The sequence below is a fragment of the Phycodurus eques genome, chromosome 6, assembly GCF_024500275.1.
Source record: "Phycodurus eques isolate BA_2022a chromosome 6, UOR_Pequ_1.1, whole genome shotgun sequence".
Lineage (NCBI taxonomy): Eukaryota > Metazoa > Chordata > Actinopteri > Syngnathiformes > Syngnathidae > Phycodurus > Phycodurus eques.
Window position 1 is genome coordinate 8,223,155 of NC_084530.1, and position 24,030 is coordinate 8,247,184.

Here is a 24,030-nt window from a genome sequence, read left to right on the forward strand (position 1 = left end):
TACTCATGAATCCAAGCACATTTCCTTCATACATTCCAATCAACGTGGAAATGAGTGCACATGTTGGAGTAGCTGACTCCTCCCTGTCCACGCCCACATTTGAATATGCAAATCATAATGCTAATTATTAATGTGTCTGGTGTGCAGATTTATGAGAACAGTTTCCCAGCATCACCTCTAAGTGTCGCCAAAGCACCAAAAGCTGCAGAAATGTGTGTACGGCAGCCATGCAGTTGGCGTGAGGCACCGCACATTTCCACGGTCATGTCACTCTTGATACATCTGAACTTTGCCATGAAAAACAATGGACGCCATGTTTTTGTGCGTATGCACCTTTTGTACATGAGGCCCCTGGTCTGCTTGGCACATGCAAGCCTTCACTCTGGATATGTTCTTCAGATGGTAGAAGCCAGTTTTAGTAACTGATCTGATATGACTGTTGAAAGTCAGGTCGGACTCAACAGTACACCAAGGTAGCGGACATGGCCTTTGGTTTTTAAAGAGATTGACTGCAGGTATTTACAAAAAAGCAATCCTATTTTCTTTGTTGCCAAAAACAATTATCTCAATTTTGTTGTGTTTTCCACATTTCCAAACTGCTCAGCAGTATATTATGATCGACCGTATCAAAAGCCGCACTGAGATCCAACAAGAAGAGATCCAGATTTGACTTTCCCGAGTCAGTATTCAAACTTATATCATTTAGCACTTTGATAAGAGAAAATTCTGTACTGTGACGAGTTCGGAAAACTGATTGAAATTTGTCAAAAAGTTCATTTAAGTTGCTGAGTTGATTAAAAAATAACTCACCAATCTTGGCTATGAAAGGGAGATTTGAGACCGGTCTATAGCTTGCTAAAATGGAAGCATCCAGTGTTCAATTTTGTAGAAAAGGCTGAATGGCAGCCACTTTAAGAGCTTTAGGAAACTCGCCTGACTGAAGTGAGCAATTGATTATTTGCTACAAATCAGATAGCACAGACTTCGAAATAGCTTTGAAAAAGTCAGATGGTATTGAGTCAAGACAGCTCGTTGATGGTTTCAGCTACTGAACCATTTTCTCTACAGTTATTTGGTCAACTATATCCAATTCAGACATGGTAATAGAGTTTTTCCTGGGTGGCTTCAGATGTAGTATCATTTTGCTGATTTGTGCTATTTAACCTGATGGATTGTATAAGCCAGAGAGAAACTTTTTTTTCCTGATGAAAGAAGAGTCTGATCTTTCTTTTGTATTTGATCTTTTCAAAGTACACAATATTCTGTGAGGCTTGAAAAATTTGTGAAATTCCTCGGCAGTGAATAAGTTAAGAATGCTGATTGCAAAAATTGGTGGTTTGGGACTGTAACGAAGAAAATAATGGCTAAAAAGTAGTACAAATAACAATAAATCATACACACCTGCTGGTTTCCTGGCGGAGAATGTGTTTGACAGCCTGTGCCAGGGTGAACGTCTTGCCAGTGCCATAGGGTCCAATGATGAGGACTGGGGGCAGGGGGATAGAGAGAGGGGTGGTGATGGCAAGAATAGCCTCTTTCTGCTTGGCATTCAGCCGAGGATCCAGCTGTTCATCCCACTGCCTGTGGGTAGAAGAAAGATGGGGCCGTTAATTATTACATCAAGGTTTCATTGCAATAGAAACGACTTACAAAGACACAGTTTTAAGCAATTTGAAAATATTGCCTAGTAGCCAGAGACGGCTTTGAACATGAGCAACACAACCTTGATGGGGTGTTCAACAGCGCTGGGAAAGTTCATTTTCTACGTGAACGAGTTCAAAGTTCAGTTCACAATTCAAAAAATTAACTACTTCAGTTCATAATTTACAATTTAAAATTTGGAACTAATTTCACTGATCCAAAAATGAACTAGTTCATTGTTTGTTTGTTATTTTTTTCAATACTGGATGTTGCTGACAGGCTATTACCATCAAAATACTGACATTTCATTTCCCCATTGTTCAAACATGCAAACACCAAAGGCATGAAAAAGGTGAACAAAAAAAAAAACGCAGGGGGCTCTGAGGGGATCTCCCGGGCCCTCGCAGAGAATATTTTTGATTTTAAAATAAATTAAGCAATCTGGAATACTCTGAAGTCTACAATAAAGCAAAATAAAGAAATGTTCTTCACGCAGAAAAACATTTATTTACACCGCTCAAGTTCATGCTGATGTACAAATTTATGATTAAAATTAAATTTGCTTCATTTCTTTGCTTTTTTGTTTTGCCCTCCAACTTGAGCCAGGCCCATGCCTGCTTAAAGCTGTGCCACATGAATACTATCCTCCTCTATAAGCACTCTCATTCTGGAAAAGAATTGAGTAAAATCATTGTTCGACTTTTCACTATTACCAACTTCAAAGGCTAAGCTCAAATGCATCTTCCAGGAAAATATTAAATACAGTATTTTTCCGTTTTTATTGGCCCATTTCTGAATTTGAAGTTAGTTCATTCTGTGTTGTGACATAATCCCTAACATCGCTCTGTACCTTAATAGATTACCATTAACATCCTTAAACTAATTAGATAATTGTCAGCGCGTATCCTAAGCGCACGTGTCAAACTGGTGGCCCGGGGGCAAGATCCGGCTCGCCACATCATCTTATGTGGCCCGCGAAGGCAAATAAAAATTGCTCATTGTGTTCTGGTGTAATACCATTGAGATATTTCCAAGCATTTTTTGTTATCAATCCCCATTTGAAAAGAAATGTAATAGTTAAAAACATATTTGTAAAGGCTTCTGATTTCAAAACTGATTATTCATCAATGTTTTGTGTATACTGTATGTAATTAGAATATATGTGGTAATCTTTCATTTATATGGGTTCACAGTCGTAGCAGCCCTCCGAGGGAAGTCATAACTACAATGTGGCCCGTGACAAAAATGAGTTTGACACCCCTGTAACTAGCAAACATGAAGACCAGAGAGCTGTCTATGGGAGAAAAGCAAACCATTTTGAAGCTGAGAAAAGAGGGAAAAAAATCGATCAGAGCTATTGCACAAACACTGGGCATAGCCAAAACAACAATTTGGAATGCCCTGAAAAAGAAAAACTACTGGCATACTGAGCAACAGACATCAAACAAGTCGGCCAGGGGTATCTACAGCAGTTGATGACAGAAACATTGTGAGAGTTGTGAAAAAACACCCAAAGACAACAGTCCGTGACATCACTTCTCCATGTGAGGATAAACTCCACAGGGCAGGGGTGAAGGTATCACAGTCCACTGTTCGAAGAAGACCTCGAGAGATGAATTATACAAGCCATTCCACAAGATGCAAACCACTCATCAGCAAAAAGAAGGCCAGATTCAATTTTGCAACGTACAGAAATGAGGCACAAAAGTTTGGGACGAACGTTTTCTGGACTGATGAGACCAAGATTAACCTCTATGAAAGTGATGGAAAGGCCAAAGTGTGGAGAAAGAACGGATCTGCTTATGATCAAAAACACACAAGTTTATCTGTGAAGCATGGTGGAGGTACAGTGGGGCAAAAACAGTTTTAGTCAGCCACCAATTATCCAAGCTCTCCTACTTAAAAAGATGAGAGGCCTGTCATTTTCATCATAGGTATACCTCACCTATGAGAGACAAAATGAGGGAAAAAAAAAAAAAACTTTAAAAAACAATACTCAATACTGTTATATTCCCTTTGTTGGCAATGACAGGAGGTCAAACGTTTTCTGTAAGTCTTCACAAGGTTTTAACACTGTTGCTGGTATTTTGGCCTATTCCTCTATTTAGATCTCTTCTAGAGCAGCGACGTTTTGGGGCTGTCACTGGGCAACACAGACTTTCAACTCCCTCCAAAGATGTCTATGGGCTTGAGAGCTGGAGACTGGCTAGGCCACTCCAGGACCTTGAAATGCTTCTTACAAAGCCACTCCTTCGTTGCCCGGGCGGTGTGTTCGAGATCATTGTCATGCTGAAAGACCCAGCCACGTTTTATCTTCAACGCCCTTGCTGATAGGACGTTTTCACTCAACATCTCACGATACATGGCCCCATTCATTCTTTCACTTACACGGATCAGTCGTCCTGGTCCCTTTGCAGAAAAACAGCCCCAAGGCATGATGTTTCCACCCCCATGCTTCATAGTAGATATGGTGTTCTTTGGATGCAACTCAGCATTCTTTCTCCTCCAAGCACGACAAGTTGAGGTTTTACCAAAAAGTTCTATTTTGGTTTTATCTGACCATATGGCATTCTCCCAATCCTCTTCTGGATCATCCAAATGCACGCGAGCAAACTTCAGACAGGCCTGGACATCTACTGACTTAAGCAGGGCGAGACGGCTGGCACTGCAGGATTTGAGTCCCTGGCGGCATAGTGTCTTACTGATGGTAGGCTTTCTTACTTTGGTCCCAGCTCTCTGCAGGTCATTCACTAGGTCCCACTCTGTGGTTCTGGGATTTTTGCTCACCGTTCCTGTGATCATTTTAACCCCACGGGTTGAGATCTTGCGTGGAGCCCCAGATCGAGGGAGATTATCAGTGGTCTTGTATGTTCCATTTTCTAATAATTGCTCCCACAGTTGATTTCTTCACACAAAGATGCTTACCTATTGCAGATTCAGTCTTCCCAGTCCAAGACCATCACACTACACACCACCACGTTTGACAGCTGATATCATATATGTTTTTAAATGCTGTGCTACATTTACGACACACACCTTCCAAAAAACTCAACTTTCATCTCCTCATTCCATAAAATATTCTCCCAAAAGTCTTGGGAATCATTAAGATGTTTTTTTTTGTTTTTGCAAAAGAAAGACGAGCCTTTATGTTGTTTTTGGTCAGCAGTGGTTTTCACCTTGGAACTCTGCCATGGATGCCATTTTTGCCCAGTCTTTTCCTTACTGTTGTGTCATGAACACTGACCTTAACTGAGGCAAGGGAGGCCTGCTGTTCTTTAGATCTTGTCCTGAGTTCCTTTGTGGTCTCCTGGATGAGTCATTGCTGTTCACTTGGGGTGATCTTTGCAGGCTGGCCATTACTGGGAAGGCTCACCACTTTTCCATGTTTTCTCCATGTGAGGATAATGGCTTTTCCTATGGTTCGCTGGAATCCGAAAGCTTTACAAATGGCTTTTTTAACCCTTACTAGACTGATAGATGCCAATTTCTTTCTCTCTCGACTGTTCTAGAATTTCTTTGGATCATGTCAGCTTTTTTAGATCTTTTTTCTGGCTTGATTTTGTTGAGACATATTCTGATTAAGTTATTTTTTGAATGAACAGGCCTGAAGGTAATCAGGCTTGGGTGTGATCATTGAAAATTCACCAAAAATTGTGATTAACCACAATTCATGATTTAACAAGGGGGGTAATTACGTTTTTGAACAGGGCCAGGTAACTGAATAGGTTTTTTTCCTTAATAAATGAAATCATTTAAAAACAGCACTTGGTAAGTTCACTTGGGTTATATTTGTCTGATATTTGCATTTGTTTCACGATCTTGGACATTAAAGTAGGGAAACTGCAAAAGTACAACAATTTGAAAAGGGGGCCAATACTTTTTCACAGCACTGTAATTGAATCTCCAAAGGTAATGCATTAACTGGCTGATCTATAACTTTTGATTACGTGTGCAGCCAAACTTAAAAGACAGTCTCTGGTGCGAAGACGGACAAAGACGGACTTTTAAACAGAAAGTTCTACTTTAAAATGTTGCCCGACGGCTCGTTGGAGAACAATACAGAAATGTGTCTTCTTTGCAGAGCTGAATTCAAATACCAGTACGTCTTTGCTCTATCATCTCCGAGCAAAGCACCTTGCTGAAGTTACCTTTACAGTGCCTTTCCAATCTACGCTTCTGGAGTGTGGTGCTTGTAGACAGATAACTAAACCTGTGAGTGAGAAGGTAACCGATTCCTTGGTTAGGTGAATAGTGAAAAGCCTTTGACCAATTAACATAGAAGATGATAAGATTGAGAGAGATTATTCAAGCAGCATTGGAAGATTGGGAGAGATTTATTATAATCCACCCTTGATAGGCAGGAATGCACACTTTACGATGAGAGGGCTCAGGGAGGAACATGCTTGAGGAAGCAGCCAACATCGCTCTTACAGGTGACCACTTGACTTCTGTGAACAATGATTACTACTTCGGGGTCAAAGCGCACTTCATTGACAAAGGATGGACTGCAGTTATTTGATCTTATTGTGAGTAAAGCAGAGGAGTGACAGTACGCTGTGTCATGCGCTCAGCATTTTGTGAGTATTTCAAACAAATGGGAAATAAATCGTGACTAATTACAGAAATTTGTGTGATTAATTACAAAATTCTCATCTATTGACAGCACTAATATTTACGTACAAAGTTGTTTTTTTAATACAAAGAATATCATGACATTTTTGCAAATTGTGTGTTCAATCAATTCAGATGCATATATGTAAAAATACTGATGAACACTGTTGGGCAGGTTTGAAATGTAATTGGTTCCAATTACAATTGTAACTATTTCAATTTCTCAAAAGTAATTACTTTTGATTACTAATTACATTTGATTACTTTTCATAATATTGAACAAATGCTTTCAACTGTTAACCATTTTCACATTTTAAGAGCTGATAGTGTTAAAGCTGCAAGCATTACTTAGGACTACACAAAGACAATATAATAAAATACAACAAGACCGAACTTCAGTTACTCTTTTTTTTTTACTGTTCGAACAGCTGCGCCGTATACTTAGTGTAATATTTTTCATTGGCTTAACAATATCTACAAACTTTAACAATGAAGACTTTCAACAGTCAGTGCTAATTAAAGCACTTCCTCTGTAAAATCAAACTGGCCAACAGAACAACACAGAGCTAACAGATGTCCACACTATACGTCATTCATTGTGGATATTATGAACCTACATAAGTGATGACATTAATGTTACATCAGCAAGTCCAAAATTACAAAAGATAAAACTCTTCAAAAGTCATTGTTCTTTTAAGTGTTCAAAAGTTTATACATTATGAGTGGAACCCTTTCAAAATATCAGAAAAATTAATGGATTGCACCAGATGGTGGAGCTTCAAGGCCATATTTAAGGAAAAACTGCCATGTTTGAGAGCTACTATCGTACTTCCTAATATTGTTTTTTCATCAGAAATGATATGAAATGGAATCTGACTGTCATCATCATTTAACCTTCTAGGTATGAAAAGACAAGGAAGGTTGTAACTTCTTCCCCATTTTATTATATGTGAGTGCTTCCAGTTACCATTAGCCAATAACTAGTCGGGTTACGTACAGTACATGTAAATGTGTCAACTGTCCTGACAAGGACAGCACCTTCACTGCCGACAAACACTCTTTGGACTGCACTAATATGTTTTGGTCCATATCTTTTGTCTGTATTATGTATTTACTGTATTTCCAACCCATGAACATCTTGTGCACCAGTGACACTGTTGCATATTTGCAGCTCACTGCCATATCAGCGTATAATTAAGAAGCCGATTGAGTAGCACATGACCAGAGAGAGACAATCATAAGCCTCGGCTTTAGAATGTGGAAGAAAACTACTTGATCAATTAGAGTTTTTGCGAAGTATATTTCAAGTGCAGAGAAAATGTTACTAAAACTTTTTAATAGCAACTGTAATTTGATTAGATACTTTTGCCGGGTAATACAACGGATTACAATGACTTAAATTTTTTAATTAAATTACGTAGTCTCGTTACATGTCATTCTTTACTCCCCAACACTACTGATGAATGTGATTCCGATGTACTTTCTCTGATGCTTGTCCAACTACTACAATTTTAATTATCTTCCCACACTTACAAAATTCACATAAAATGGAATATAAGATGAAGCACAAGCTTTGCAAATTGCAGGAGTTTATATTGTATCTGCCTTTGACTCCAATCATTAAAAGATTACAAGTTTACTCTCCTCACTAAGGCAAAGGATAATTGGCCATCTCATAAACTGGTGGTACAGGCCCTCTGTGAGGCTAGCATCATGTATTGCCGTTACAATTTGTGCATGACAAATTACAGGTTCAAGAAATGTACCAGGTTGGTGGAATTGCAACATTGAAGTGTGTGTACAATGTGAAATACCTGTTGGGGCTCCAGGGGATGGTTGGGACAAGGCTAACATCAGGGAAAAGAATTCTACTGTCTTTACTATCTTTGATGCGATCCAAGGCATAATGCATCTCACACAGCGGAAGCCTGTTCAGCTGGAACTGGAGCTCCACCTGATGTAGAGAAAACAGCATCACTGGCTGACTAAACATTATCAACAGCTTTACCCCCCTTAAGACCAATACTATCTGTTAAATGTGGGACCTGTAAGTAGGAAAACGGAAATATAAAAATAATTGATAAAATGAACACTAAATCAGGAATGTCAGAGATGTAGAAGAGGAAGACCAGCGTAAGGCAATGAGGCTGAATTGACTCATTGATGCCGAGCTCACACTACACTACATTTTTTGTTGGTCACCTCGGTCGTTATGTCAGAGTACCAGACATGATGTCGTAAATTTGTACCATGTCTTGGACCAGGCGAGTGGCCACACTACAAGTATGACACCGACCTGAGCCCCCCCTATCAACGCGTGCTGTCTCCAAGAGCACGGGCCGACAGCACAGGTCTTCAGGGAGGTGGAACAAGAAGAAAGACTCCAGGCAGAAGGGTAACAGTTTGTGGGCATGCAAGACTGTAAGACAACTGCGGGAACCGCAGGGTTAACCGGAGCTTGGCTCCGCAGGAACAACTAGCGCGTGGCGCATGCTTGCGCCATTGGCAGTGCGCCGGTCAGGAAGTGATGGCCGTTTAAAGGCGCCCCGTCACACTATTGGTCAATGGCTAGGAACAAATCGTAGGACCACATTGGACATGTTACACTGCCCCAAAAAAAAAACAAAAAAATCTGACACAGCAGACTTTGTGTCGTGGTCGTGAGTCATTCTAGACACCAGATCGGAAATCTTTTATTATGTTACACTACACGAGGTAACGACGCTTGATCGGCAATTCATAACTCAAATAATTGGCCACGACAGTGAACATTTGCCCGTGACGCATCTTTGGTGACCAAACTGGACTACATTCGTGTAGTCTGAGTTCGGCATTAAAGAACTAAGAGAGATGATAAACTATCAGCCAGAAGAAACAACTGCAGAAGAACTGCTGTCTGCTGTCACACTAGTAGTAAGAGGGTCGTTTTAATGACTGCCATTACAAAACCTTGGTCCCTTAACAGGCATTCAAAATGGAAACATTCAGGCAATGTTGACAGTAAAGAAATAACCGAGACCAATCAGACAGACGATACATTATTCATAGATTGTTAGGCAGTAAACATTTTTCCTCATATCATAATGGCTTGCAATAAAGACAGAGCAGGTCACTTGTTAAGTATTTAGCGCACAGACTGGATATAAAAAGTCAACATCACTTTTCAAAGCCTGATTTTTGTCATATAAAAAAATAAGACCAACATAAATCATTTCAAAACTTTTTCCACCATTACTGTGACCTTATGACCTGTACACTTCAAATTAAAAAAAAATACATATTTGAGAGGGGAGGTAAAGTTAACTGAGATAATGTGGTTGCACAAGTGTGCACACCCTTTTATGACTGGGGATGTGGCGGTGTTCCAAAGTAACCAATCATTAGGCCTCCCATGATAATTACTACATCAACTTGTCGTTCGATAAATAAAATGTACACGATAGTTTTTCCGGACTCGATAAATCGTCAATGTTGTGGTGAGCCGGCGAGCAGATCACACAGTGGACCGACAGTGTTGGACAGCTGTGTCATTGGCACACAGTGTTCGCTCCGTCCAATACTCCACAGCCATTCACACAACAGATAATTGTGTTAGCTCACGAGCTCACAAGCTAACTTGTGAGCTAATGAGCTAGCGAGTTAAGGAGCTAAACAGCTCACTCCACCGCGGCGATGTCGTTTACTATATCAGCGCTTCGCTCAGAGCCGTTTTGTGTTAGTACCTAATTAATACACATGAGAAAGTTAACTATTATGTTCACTAGCCCACGACCTAAAAATCTAGCGATCTTAGGAGCTAAACAGCTCAATCCACCACGGCAAAGTCGTTTAAACCGTCAGCGCCTCTCTCAGAGTTGTGTGTGGTAGTCCCTATTAACACTAACACGGGAAAGTTAACTGTTTATTGAGCATAACCCTACAGCCAGTAGTTGACAACAGGGAACGTCAACGTATATTTGATTGACAGGTGAAGGACTCGTCTTCAGCGGACCAAACACGCAGTCTTGCAGCTCAGTATTCTGGGGATAACATATCACAGAATCAAGAAAAATAGTTTAATATTCATCCATCCATCCATTTCATCCATCATCCAAGATGGCGCCTACCAGTGTGGTCGCCTCGGTTACGCGCTCTCTAGTATTGTTTTTGTGTTTTTCGCTCGTCTTTGGAGACTAACACGACTCACTTACACAAGGGGAGACTTGCTAACCATCAAGGAGGCTACTCCGGACTTTCTTTCACCAACTTTCGCAAATCCGCTCAGTTTTTTTCCCCCCCCCCGAATTACTCACCGGAGCGGCATCCGCGGTCTTCGGCGTATGGAGGCAGAGGCGGCGCCACAGAGGGAAGCGAGCCGGCATCCAGGTGAAACTCCGCAAGAGAGGATACAGATTGCCGTTCCCGTCGATCCACCTCGCGAATGTACGCTCCCTACCCAACAAAATGGACGAGCTCCATCTCCTGATAAAGACCAGTAAAGACTTTGGACGTTCCGCCGCCATGTGCTTTACGGAGACCTGGCTTTGCGACGCTGTACCGATGGCGCCGTCATACTTCCCGGCTTCCATCTTCACCGAGCAGACCGCGACATGGAATCATCAGGGAAAACAAAAGGCGGCGGGATATGCTTCTATATCAAGGAAAAATGGTGTACGGACGTCACGGAGCTCAGCACACACTGCAGCCCGCATTTGGAGTCGCTGTTTTTGAACTGTAAGCCATTCTACTCGCCGAGTGAGTTCGCATCATTCATTTTGGCTGGCGCCTATATTCCGCCTCAAGCTAACACGAACGCCGCACTGCTAACGCTCGCGGAACAAGTCAACAAAATTGAAAAAAAAAAAAAACACCCGGACTCACCCCTCATTATTCTCGGGGACTTTAACAAAGCTAAACTCAACCACGAACTCCCTAAATACAAGCAGCACATCGACTGTCCTACCAGGAAAAATAACATTTTAGACCACGGCTATACTACGATAAAAAACGCATACCGTGCTATAACTCGTGCCGCCCTGAGCTCGTCTGATCACTGGTTAATTCCCTTAATACCGACGTACAGGCAAGAACTTAAATGCGCGAAGCCTACAGTGAAAACAGTGAAAAAGTGGACCAATGAAGCAAAGACGGAACTTCAAAGCTGTTTAGACTGCACAGACTGGGGTGTCTTTGAAAATTCAGCTGGTAGCTTGGATGAGGGCCCTGTATAATAGAGCTAGAAACCAGCTGACTAAAGAAATTAACATTGCAAAGAGGAACTATGCAGCAAAGTTGGAAAAACAGTTTAGCGCTAACGATGGTGGTTCCAATGGTGGAAAAGGTTTTGAGATGATTCATTTTGGTCTTATCTTTACAGTGGGAAGAAGTAGTATGTGAACTCTTTGGAATTTCTTTAATTTCTGCATACATTGGTCATAAAATGTAGTTTGATCATCTAAATCACAAGAATAAAGAACAGAGTCCTGCCTAAACTGATATCACGCAACGTAAAAATTTACAGGACAGGGATGATAAAGTTTCCCCCTTGGATTTAATAATGGGTGACCCTCCTATGGCAGCAATAACCTCAAGCATTTCTGTAGCTCCAGATCAGACGTGCACAACGATTAGGAGGAATTTTGGATCATTCCTCTTTACAAAACTGTTGCAGTTCAGCAAGATTCCTTGGCTTTCTGGTGTGAACAGCAGTAGAGATGCACGAGAACACATTTTCTTCTTCTGAAGCCATTTTGTTGTTGATTTGCTGCTGTGTTTTGGACCGTTGTCCTGTTGCAACACCCATTCTCTTTTGAGCTCCAACTGTTGGACATATGGCCTCAAGCTCTTCTGCAAAATATATTGATAAACTTTTTAATAAATTTTTCCATTGATGATTGTAACCCGTCCAGGCCCTGAGGAAGCAAGGCATGCCAATACAATGATGATCTCTCCACCATGCTTTACAGTTGGGATAAGGTTCTGATGTTGGTGTTCTGTGCCATTTTTCTTCCAAACATCAGTGTGCTCCTTCAAAACAATTCAACTTTGGTCTGTTCCAAAGAATATTTTGTCAGTTGTGCTGTGGAAAATCCAAGTGCTTTTTAGCAAACGTCAAGAGTGCAGCATATTTATTTATTTTTTAAGACCGCAACGACTTCCTTCTCTGTGTTCTCCCATGTACCCCATTCTTGTTCAATGTTTTACACACTGTAATTTGTATTTTCATTGTATTTTCAAAGACGTTATGAAAACAATTGTTTTTGGTATAAGTTTAAGCAGACTGTTTATTCTTGTGCTTTAGATGATTTTAAGACCAATTTATGCAGAAATTTCAGAAATTCCAAATGTTTCACCTTCTTCTTCCCACTGTATATATCACAAAAACATGGCATTTAAACACAGGTGTGCACACGTTTTATAAACACTGTAAAGCCCAAACCTGGATTTTTCTGTCAGGCAGTAGTCCGAGTTCATCACAGCAGTCTTTGCAGATCCTGAGGAAGATATATTCCTTGGTTTTCTCTTCAATCACAGCCTCGTAGACACGCTCTTTGACCCCCGGTGGTGGCTGGCTGATGACACCTTCCCAACCCAAAGGCAGGAAGAGAACTGAATTCACCTTGGTCATTACGAGTCGTCCTGCCAGTGTGTCCTGAAGGGAGAGAGAAATACTGCTGTATTGAACTAGCTAACAGAGAATGCAATAAGATGACCTATAGACTAAAACGGGAAATCCATCCAGTCAATACCTCAGACAGTGTTTTTGTAAGTTTAAAACGTGCAAAGAGTTGTCCATTCTGGGCATACTTGGCTCCAACCGAAATGCCGGTCAGCATGAAGCTGGATACCAGCTGCAGGTTCACTTTGATGTTAAACCTTGGAGACAAACAGCAGAGTACCGACAAACATTTAAAATACAATGGACTCTCAGAACTCAAACAATCCAGGTGGCTGGTCATAGTTAAATTTGTTGGGATTGCAAATACATTTTCTCCTTTCAAATGATGGAAGCAGAAATAGGTTTGTTTACAATCCGACATGTTTTTAAACTTTTGGAACAGTTTCCTTGCAATGTCGGGTGAAATTCCATTCAGTAGAATTCTAAATTGAATTTGACAAACAGAAGCCCTTGTGTTATCAAAAAACTCTGTATATTTCCCAAGACGTCCACTTATGTCTCTCTGTGGGTCTTCCAATCTCTCTGTATCTCTGTTGCAACCTGGTGAGGATTATAGCAAGCAGGTTCAACATGCTCTTAATCTAAACCTGAGTTCTGATTTGACTTCCCCTGAACTCGAAAGCTGGGATCATTCGGGTCCAGAACAGGTGATCTGAATTAGATCAATCAAGTCTGAGTACATTCAATTTGAGCTAAACTCGTTCACGGCTACAACCAAAAGAGATCAGTGGAGCCCTGATGTCTCTACTCACCATGGAAACAGATATACAATGTGTAGCGTATATCCATCCATCCATCAATTTTCTACCACTTATCCGAGATCGCAATATTGAGAAATAAATTCGTCAAAGTTGAACGCCTGCGTTCACTTCCGGGTTAGTCCGATGTATGTTTTAATGTTAAAATCAGACTATTTTATCTCCTAAAGGGGTACCACATCTCTTTTTAGATGTGTAAAACTTTGGCAAAAACAGACGAAAAAACCTCTGTGTGTCATAATCTGAAGGTTGCTGCAGGAATTAAATAAGAGTTCTAGATCCCAGAGGTCTCTTATCGTATCCAAACACACAAACGATACAGGTAGTGGGTTTCATATAAAATTTAATGAACTCTAATGGGAATCTACAGGGGAAAAATCCAGAGAAAAGCAAAATAAAGGACAGACGTACATTGGTAAAGGAGGCTGAACTCGTGATGTGAGGGTTGTATGAGCATGGGCGGTGACAGTGCAAGAGTTGGGAATCTGTGACTGTTATTTCTTTGACCCAGCTATGCACTAATTTGTATCTAGTAACAAACAGCATGTTGGACTTACGTTGCGTAGACCAATTCAGACAGGCGGGTCGACCTTTCGGGTGGTTGGTAAAAGCGCTCACAAGGGATGGTTTGAAGAAAAGAAGAGAAAAAGATGCACTTCAGGTGCAGGACAGCCGGAGCACTTGCAGTGGCGTTGTTAGCCAAGCGGTCAGGGAAAAACTTGCACTGCAATTCCTTCCCAACGGAGTCTCATCCGTAAACTGTTCCGCACCCAAAAGGGTATCTTCGGGGAGTTGGCAGGTGCTCCCTGCGGTCCACGCTTGGCAGCGCGGTGGGGACGTTCGAAGCCTCTCAGCCTCAGCCACCTCGTGGTGAGAGGTGGGGCTCCCGGGCTGAGCCAGATCTTCGGTCCGTTGAAAAAACGAGAGTATGAGAGAGAGAGAGCGAGAGCAAGCAGGACAAAGGAGCTTCTGCCTTTTATGGGCCTCAGAGAGCGAGGCCGGCCCCCTTTGACCAAACGTAAGGCCTTTAGAATCACATTTCATCTTAGGATGGTTTGTGGTTTAAAACCCGTGGAATAAAATAACTTTAATTCCCAACTAATGGACTGTTTATACGGACCGTTTAATCTATGCAATGAGTGTTTCAAGCTTATGTAGTGGCTAATAACATTTACTGTTTGTTTGTATAACATTTCTGTGTTCATTTTGAGATAAACACAAGCATATTCTGTTGGCAAACAAATTTGACCAGCAGACATTCAAATTTGGTGAAATACAATCATTTAGTGACATTGGTGTGGTGGTAGACACTGGGAGCATTTATCCAAAGTTTTTAAAATGTCACACAACATTTAAATTTGGTGAAGTTGATCCCGAGTGTTGTTGCCGTTGGCAGTAACCCTCCACCGCCAGTGGGTGTCGCTGGACTCCATCAATTGTCCCAGACCAGAAAGGCGCAAATTGCCTCCTGTTGGTGAGCAGAGACAAGTCTCTGCCGGGGAGAGTTTTCAGACCGGCTGGGGGTGAAAGTTTATTAACTTCGCGTCTGAGTGAGAAACCAGTTGTCCTGTGCTTCCCTTTTGATCATGAGATTCTTCAGACTGGCTGGTAATTAATTTTGCATCCGTATCAGATAAATTGGGCATCCTTGTGGCTGTCTTGTCACAGCGGGGGCGACTTGGAAGAATGCAGAACAGTCAGAGATTGGGGGTGCTGGGTGCCATGTGCTCCGGCAGGTCATATTCATTACATGTCGGGTTACTTTCTTCCCCCTTGGAATTGGAGGTGCTAATAATGTGCATGTACAGTGGTATTAAAATATATTACGCAAAGAAAAAAGTAACACTGCAACTGCAATTGATGAGTGAATTGAGTGAATGCAGAAGTGTCAATACATTCCAATTTGATGACTGACTTACCATTTAACTGCCCTTCAAATTGTAGCATATACCGTATTTTCTCGACCATAGGGCGTACTGTATTAAAAGGCGCAGTCTCAGTTACGGGGTCTATTTCTGTATTTAACACATTTAATACATACATGCATATGTGCGCAGGCATGGTAAAACACGCTAGCATGCATGCACGCCAAAACAATGTTTTTAAAAAGGCAGCGGGAGCAAAACTGAGTTTCAACTTTATTGAAGTATTTAACAATGTACTCACATTAGTTTTTGATCAATGTTCATCCACAAATCCATCAAAGTCCTCATCTTCTGTATCCGAAATGAACAGCTGGGTAAGTTCTCAAACAAACACGCCGGGTTCCCTCTCGTAATTGTCAGAGTCAGTCTCGTTGCCGGGGGGCTGTTCAGCAATGACGGCGGCTTTCGTGAAAGCTCGGACAACAGTCAAAGCAGTTACCTTAGCCCAGGCATCCACAATCCATTCACATATGGTGGCGTAATTCGCCCGGTGTTGCCTCCCAGTCTTATTTTTTTCACAGCGGCTGTGAGATGGGCACGCATGGAGTCACAGATCGACAGGGACGGTGACGCGTGGAAAAAAACATCCGGTCTCTTTACGTACACCTCACTCAGCCACTCTCTGATTTTCTCCTCGTCCATCCAGCCCTTTTGATCGGCCTTAATGATGACTTCGGCTGGAAACTTTTCTTTACGCAGTGTCTTCCTCTTAAAAATCACCATAGGTGGCAGTTTCTGTCCATTACCATGGCAACCAAGCACAACAGTAAAAGCTGACTTCTCGTGCCCCATTGTGCGCATCGCTACCATGGTGGTCCCCTTCTTCTCGACAGTGTGGTTCACCGGGATGTCGAAAGTGAGCGGCACCTCGTCCATGATGGCGATGTGGTTAGGCTGGATGTGTTTGTCGGCAATCTTTTTACTGCAGTAGGAGCGGAAGATGGCCAGCTTTTCCTTGTAATCCGACGGATGTTGCTGCACCACGGTAGTCCTTGCCCGGATGGATAAATGCCGTCATTTCATAAAACGAAAGCACCAAGACGGAGCTCCTTGAAAATGTTCGATTTTCGTTTCTTCTACAAGCATTATTGCACTCAGTCAAATGGTGACTGTAGAGACGCTTCTCCCGGCTGTTCTTTGATCATTAATCCATTCCAACTCGGGCCACCCCGCCTTGTTTCCGCAGAAACTCAGCTTAGTCTTCTTGACTTGACAAAGCTTGTTTTCTTGCTTCCTCCACTTGCGAACCATGGATTTGTTGATCTTTAATTCTCTTGTGGCTGCTCGATTACCATGTTCCTCCGCGTAACTAATAGCTTGCAGTTTAAACTGTGCTTCGTAAGGTGCCATTTTCGAGGGTCCTTAGCCAAACCGATGCACATAGCAGAACTATATACCTAATGGGGGCTTGTCTTTTGCGTCCTCTGTCATGCGCACCCTTCCCCCTTTACGTCCGCATGCTGTCCTCAGTCACGTCCGCCTTCCTCTATATAAGCAACGTGTCGGCAGGAAATGCTCCCAGTCAGTCAAGCGGAGCGCTCAAAGTCACAACAACATTTACAGATTTAGGAACTTGATGCACACATAAGGCGCCCCCCCCCCCATTATAAGGCGCCCCGCCCATTTTGGAGAAAATTTAAGACTTTTAAGTGCGCCTTATGGTCGTGAAAATGTGAAGCACTTCAGCAACAAACACACACACAGACCCTTTCCAAAAAAAAATTCATATCATGGAAAAGTTTATTTATTTTCATAATTCAATTTAAAAATGTTGAACTTTCAGAATTTATAGATTCAGGGCCCACAGTTTAACAATTTCAAGTATTTGTTTATTTTTACATAATTTGGGCTTCCAGCTCATAAAACCCACAAAATCAGGAATTCAAAAAAATTTAACACTGTGAAGAAATCATTTACTTCTCAGTTTTTGTAGAAAAAAAAGAAATTAGGGTCACATTGAAATCAATCAAAATACAGTACTTTCAAAATGTACTTTGCTTTAACCACTGCCTCGATGTGCCGTGGCATTAAGGCAATCAGCCCAGATTTCCTTGATGCTTGCTGTCAGTTCTTCTTTGTTTTTGGGTCTGGTGCCCCTCATTTTCCTCTTGATAATACCCCATAGATTCTCAATGGGGTTTAGCCCCGTCGAGTTGGCTGGTCAGTCAAGCACTGTGATGGCATGGCCATCAAACCAGGTTTTGGCGGTATAGGCAGGGGCCAGGTCCTGTTGGAAGATGAAATCTGCAGCTCCATACAGATCCTCAGCAGAAGGAATCATGAAGTCCTCAAACATTCTGGTAGACTGTTGCGCTGACTTTGGATTTACGAAAGCAGAGTTTTCTAACACCACTGGAAATTGCACCCCAAATCATGACAGATTGTGGATATTTCACACTGGACCTCAAGCAGCTTAGGTTCTGTTCTTCACCAGTCTTCCTCCAAACCCTTGGACCTTGATTCCCGAATGAAAGGCACACTTTCTTCGGAAAAAAGGACCTTGGACCACTGGCCAACAGCCCTGTCCTTCTTCTCATTGGCCCAGTTGAGACACTTCCTATGTTGGCTCAGGAACCCGACAATTGTAGCCCATCTTCCGGATGCGTCTGAATGTGGTGTTTTTTGATAATCCGCTGAAGCCCACGGGGTCATCTCTTTTGTTGGTGCATCTTCTCCTGCCACATTTTGTCCTTCCACTCAACTTTTCATTGATATGTTTGGACACAGCACTCTGTGAACCGTCAGCCTCCTTAGCTCTGAACGTTTGTGGCTTACCCATCCTATGGAGGGTATCAATGATGGTTTTCTGGCCAGTTTTCAAGTTTGCAGTCTTCCCCATATTGAATGCAACTGAGACAATTGAACCAAACTTAAGCAATTTAATGACACCTGGGGAAACCTGTGCAGGTGCTTTGAGTTTAGTAGATGATTACTGTGTGACACTCAGTTTAAAACATTTATCGCCTGCAAAATTTGGGCTGATTTCTTCACAGGCTTCTAATTTTTTGAATTCCTGATTTCGTGGGTTTTATGAGATGGAAGCCCAAATTATGTAAAAATAAACAAATACTTGAAATTGTTTAAATTGTGGGCCCTGAATCTATAATCTATGAAAGTTTAACTTTTTGAATAGAATTGTGAAAATAAACTTCCATCCATCCATCCATTTTCTGAGCCGCTTCTCCTCACTAGGGTCGGAGCCTATCCCAGCTGTCAGGAGGCGGGGTACACCCTAAACTGGTTGCCAGTCAATCCCAGGGCACATACATACAACCATTCACACTCACATTCACACCTACGGGCAATTTAGAGTCTCCAATTAATGCATGTTTTTGGGATGTGGGAGGAAACCGGAGTGCCCGGAGAAAACCCACGCAGGCACGGGGAGAACATGCAAACTCCACACAGACGGGACCGGGGATTGAACCCAGGTCCTCAGAACTGTGAGGCTGACGCTCTAACCAGTCGCCCACCGTGCCGCCGAAAATAAACTTTTCCATGATATTCCAATTTTTTGGAAAGGTACTATACCTGGGTAAAACGGTTGGGCATCGTTTGAATTTGAGTGATTCCATTTCCGATTCCGGTTCCTAATTTCGATAACGATTCTCGATTCCAATTGTTTTAGGGTGCTGGGTCAAAAAAGTTTGCATGGTTTAAATAAAGGGTATCCAAATTACGAACATCCATTTTCTTAGCAGCCCGCAGCATAGACTAAAATGAACATTTGACTCGAGATTCTTTATAACCAGTATCAATATCAAACCTATGAATTAAAAGGCAATGTGTGTGGAACTAACCCAATTGACTTAATAGTCATTAATTAATGTTTCCGTTAAACGATAAGTATAGCATTGTTAAAATAGTTATTTGTGACTGTTTCATCACGTCAAATGGTTTATATGTGCAAGTTTTAACTTGACTTCCTGTTTTAAGCTTGTAGCCTTTTATTTTGAAGGGTACGCATCGGAACCCAGCATTTTGGCACGAAAAGTAACTTCCCACAGCACCAGTGATTTTTTTATTTTATTTTTATTTTTTTTTATAAATGGACTGAACCAAATGCTATAAAACGCCGATTCCTTTCCTTACCCACCGATGAGGCACAAGGTTAGTGTTTGTGATACTGAGACAAGGTTTATGTGAATTTTGTTCCAATTCATTGTGATGTAAAGCTGCTACGGTGTAGTTTTAGCCCAATGTTAAGCACATCGGTAATGACAGGAAAGCCCTTGTACAATACAACAAGAAAAAGCAGAAAAAAGAGAAAGAAAACACCAATTACTCACTTGCTAACTTCTTTAAATTGTGCAATCTCCTCTATGTAGAGGAGGTCATGTAGCCGGGCCTGGTAGTTTTCTCTGGTTAGCGTCTTGTCCAGAACTGACTGGGTGAAGAGCTGGTCGGCCGACAGTGGGATTTGATAGCGGGAAAGAAGACTGCGCTCCAGATCACACATGGTCTCATTAGGTGTGAATTCAACAAGAGTCTTACAGGAAGAGTCCCAACGTTTTGCAGTCATCAAAAGCTGTTGTCTGGCTGCCATCAGATGTTCTATATCTATATAACAAAAGCAAGCAAGTGATTTAAATTAAATTATTGTTGTTGTTCTGTATGTTAAAAACACAAGCTTCTTGTTTGGCGTACCTTCAATAGAGGCAGCATCCACCATGATTCGCTGCATCAGCACTGGTTCTGAGCCAAAGTCAAAAACTATGGTCTGTCTGAAGGTACCAAAGATCTCTGTGGTGAAGTCCACAGTGACCTTGTAGACACAGTGGTCTATGCCATTGTCCGCCACTGTCCGTACAGCAAAAAGGATAAGGAGTGCAAAGAACTTAATTTACTTATGAATTATTTCACACAAAATGTAGAGTTGCATTGTATGGAATATATGAACATATTGCATCATACAAGAGATCAGTCAAACATTTACAGTGGAGGAAATAATTATTTCATCCCTCACTAATTTTGTAAGTTTACCAACTGAAAAAGACATGAAGAGTCCATAATTTGTAATGGTCGGTGTATTTTAACAAGGAGAGAGGATATCAAAAAGAAAATCGAGAAAATTACATGAAACAAATATTCTAATTATTCTGCAATTTGTTGAGGGAAATAAGTATTTGACGCCCTATCAAAACATTACGTGGTACTTGGGGGCGAACCCCTTGTTGGCCAGGAAAGAGATCAGACGTTTCTTGTCGTCGATGACCAGGTTTGCACACGTTTCAGGAGGAATTTTGGACCAGTCTTCTTTACGGAGCCTCTCCAAATCCTTAAGGTTTCGAAGCTGGGCCTTGGAAACTCGAAGCTTCAGCTTCCTCCACAGATTTTATATGGCATTTAGGTCCGGAAACATAGGCTATTTCATGACCTTAATGTGCTTCTTCTTTAGCCACTCTTTCATTTCCTTGGCTATGTGCTTTGGGTCATCGTCGTGCTGGAATCCCCATCCATGACACATTTTAAGTTTTTTGGCTGGTAGGAGGTTGTCACCCAGGATTTCATGGTACAAGGCTCCATCCATATTTCCCTCGATGCGGTGAAGTTGACCTGTCCCCTTTGCAGAGAAACCCCCCAAAGCATAATGCTTCCACCTCCATGCTTGACTGTGGGATGGTGTTCTTGGGGTCATAGTCTGAATAGTCTCCTTGTCCTCCCAATACAGTGAGTCAAATTGATTCCAAACAGCTAGATTTTTGTCTCATCTGACCACATCTTCTCCAAATCATTCTCTGAATCATTCAGGTCCTCATTGACAAACTTCAGACGGGCCTGGACACGTGCCTTCTTGAGCAGGGGGACCTTACAGGCGATTTGAATCCATTACGGCGTATTGTGTTACGAAGATTGTCTTGGTGACTATGATCCCAGCTGCCTTGAGATCATTAACAAGCTCCTCCCATGTAGTTCTGGGCTGATGCCTCATGGTCATTGCTACCCCACGAGGTGAAATCTTGCGAGAAGCCCCAGACTAAAGGAGTTAGACAATAATTTTGTTTCTTCCATTTTCTAATTATTGCACCAGCAGTTGTCTCCTTCTCACCCAGCCTCTTGCCAATGGTCTTAGAGCCTTAGCCTTAGAGCCAGCCTTATTGAGGCCGACAATCTTGTCCCTGATGTCTTTAGAAAGTTATTTGGTCTTGCCCATTATGGAGTGGTTGGTATGGATTGATTGATTCTGTGGACAGGTGTCCTCATACAGGTAACCAGTTCAGATAGGTGTCTTTCATATAGCTAACGAGTTAAGATGCGTAATACTTTCTTAAATTAAGAGGAGTAGACTGTGGGAGGCAGAATTCTTTATTTTTGGTAGGGAATCAAATACTTTCACTTTTTATTTTTCACTCAATGAAATGCAAATATATTTATCTTTTTTTAAATGTGATTTTCTAGATTTTCGTTGAGATATTCTGTTTCTCACTGTTAACATTAGCCTACCACTAAAATTATAGACCACTCATTTCTCGCTCAGTGGGTGAACTTACAAAATCAGTGAGGGATCAAATTATTTCCTCCACTGTATATAATTTTAAAATTCCTTAACTATAAAAGTGAAGATTTAAAGCCTTCTGTAGTTACTCATAAAAATATGAACATACTAATGTCAAACCAATCGTCATTGATGAGTCATTTGATTGGAGTATGATAAAAGATGTGTACAAGGAAGCAGCAGAGATCTACACTCTGACTAGTAATGTGACAAGTGGCCCGCCATCCTGGTAGAATTTTCAAAAAAACATGGAATGAGCACTTGAAACACCTTTAAAGTCCTTGCTAACAAATAAATTCATCGGGGAAAAAAATAATTGATGACTTAAGTACATGACCTACTCTACTGCGTACACTGTTCTTCTCACAAATTTTCAATTTGTGCTATTTGAGTTTTTTTTTTTAGGGCAAGTGACGCAGTTAAAACATCAGAGTAATTTTTAGGGGGTCAACTTCGAGAACACCTTGGAATTTCTGCCCGTACGAGTTTATTTGTGGATATTTTTAGCTGCAACTTGTCAGCTAATCGGTGGAGGGGTTCACTAAGTAACAAATGAATCAAAAGTATCAATTGTCGAGGATGCCAAAGATGTCAGAAAATTCAGCTTTTCTGGGTGAGTATTGAATTGTACTGTACTGTATTGACGTTTTTCAATGGGGATGGGCGGGTTTGGCTCTTGTGCAGTTAATGTATGGATATCAATTTCTAAACAGCTGCAATGACAAGGAGTCGCCTCTGGAGGGCAGCGAAACTTTAAACATCACTGCTACTGCTCAACCAACAGCCTGAGATTTGAAGATTCAACAGTAGAGGAAATGGTGAAATCGGCCACCATGCACCTTACACTTGAAGACAGTATCTTAAGCAATTGTAAGAAATAAATGTGCGATTGTCACATATGACGAGAGATGAAGGATGGCTGCTACAGAGCCTGTTGCTTTGCTTGTTAAAAGAATAAATATATACATTAAAAAAACAAACAAAAAAAGCCATCAGGATAGAGCCAGGTCTTGTGACGAAGCCCTGTGTGGCTCAACTCATAGTGGTTCGTAGCACTGGCTCCAGTTCAGCTCATCGAACAAAGATGGGTTCGTTGAACTCAAACTCATCCAGATTAGTCTGATGAGTGGATGCCGTCATTGAGAGAATGTAAGGGTTAGGGCTGCACAGTTATCCCCAAAATGATAATCACGATTATTTTGATCACTATTGGACACATGATTATTCCTCATGTAAGGGAAAAATATTTTGATTGCACTATTCTTTAGACGAACAATATGCAACGATTTTCAGTTCAAAATGATTCTTTAAATAATAATTACATAATGAAATGTACCCCAAAAACATTCGACATTAGTAAGGTCTAATTGAATACATTTACTATAAAAAAGTGCAATAACGAATTGCAACTTAATGGAAGCAAATACAGTTAAGGCATAAAACGGAATAACAGACTAAGCACCGACTTTTATTTGAAAATCCCCGTCAATAAAGTAAATTGTCAAGGAAGGGTACGTCTCCGTTGTTCTGCTTGACCATTGGTTAGTCGTGCAGTCACAAACTGCAAAGAAGTCAACAGTTGTGATTTCCCTTTCTATTTACTTTCGGAAATTTTCACTGCGGTCAGGCCAGCGAAAAAGTTAAGGTCTAGGCAGTCGCTACAACGAATGTGTCTTACCGTGACACGCCACCTACCGCTCTACCACTGTGCTGCAAGTGCCAACTTCAAAATAAATATCATATTTTACTACATTGGACATCAATGCCATTTTAGGCTTTTATTTGGAAGTTGGCACCAGAGCGTAAAGCCGGAGGTTAATGAAGCCTTAACCATGTGTTCCCTGGTGGCTGGCTCGCTAGGTTGCGGGTACTGCTGCAAATTAAGCACTTTTTATATGCAGAAATGCCCGCATTTTAAATGTAAAATCAAAAAATCCCAGA

General features: G+C 41.4%; 1 protein-coding gene across 1 annotated transcript in view; it reads right to left on the reverse strand.

Annotated features, from left to right (window-relative positions):
* The window catches only part of LOC133403586 (probable helicase with zinc finger domain), a 119,987-nt gene that overhangs the window by 58,238 nt on the left and 37,719 nt on the right, over positions 1–24,030 (reverse strand). Inside the window, 6 exon segments of the mRNA XM_061678573.1 lie at positions 1,402–1,581; positions 8,067–8,206; positions 12,671–12,883; positions 12,981–13,107; positions 19,883–20,153; positions 20,241–20,393. Coding sequence (XP_061534557.1) covers positions 1,402–1,581; positions 8,067–8,206; positions 12,671–12,883; positions 12,981–13,107; positions 19,883–20,153; positions 20,241–20,393 — 1,084 coding nt within the window.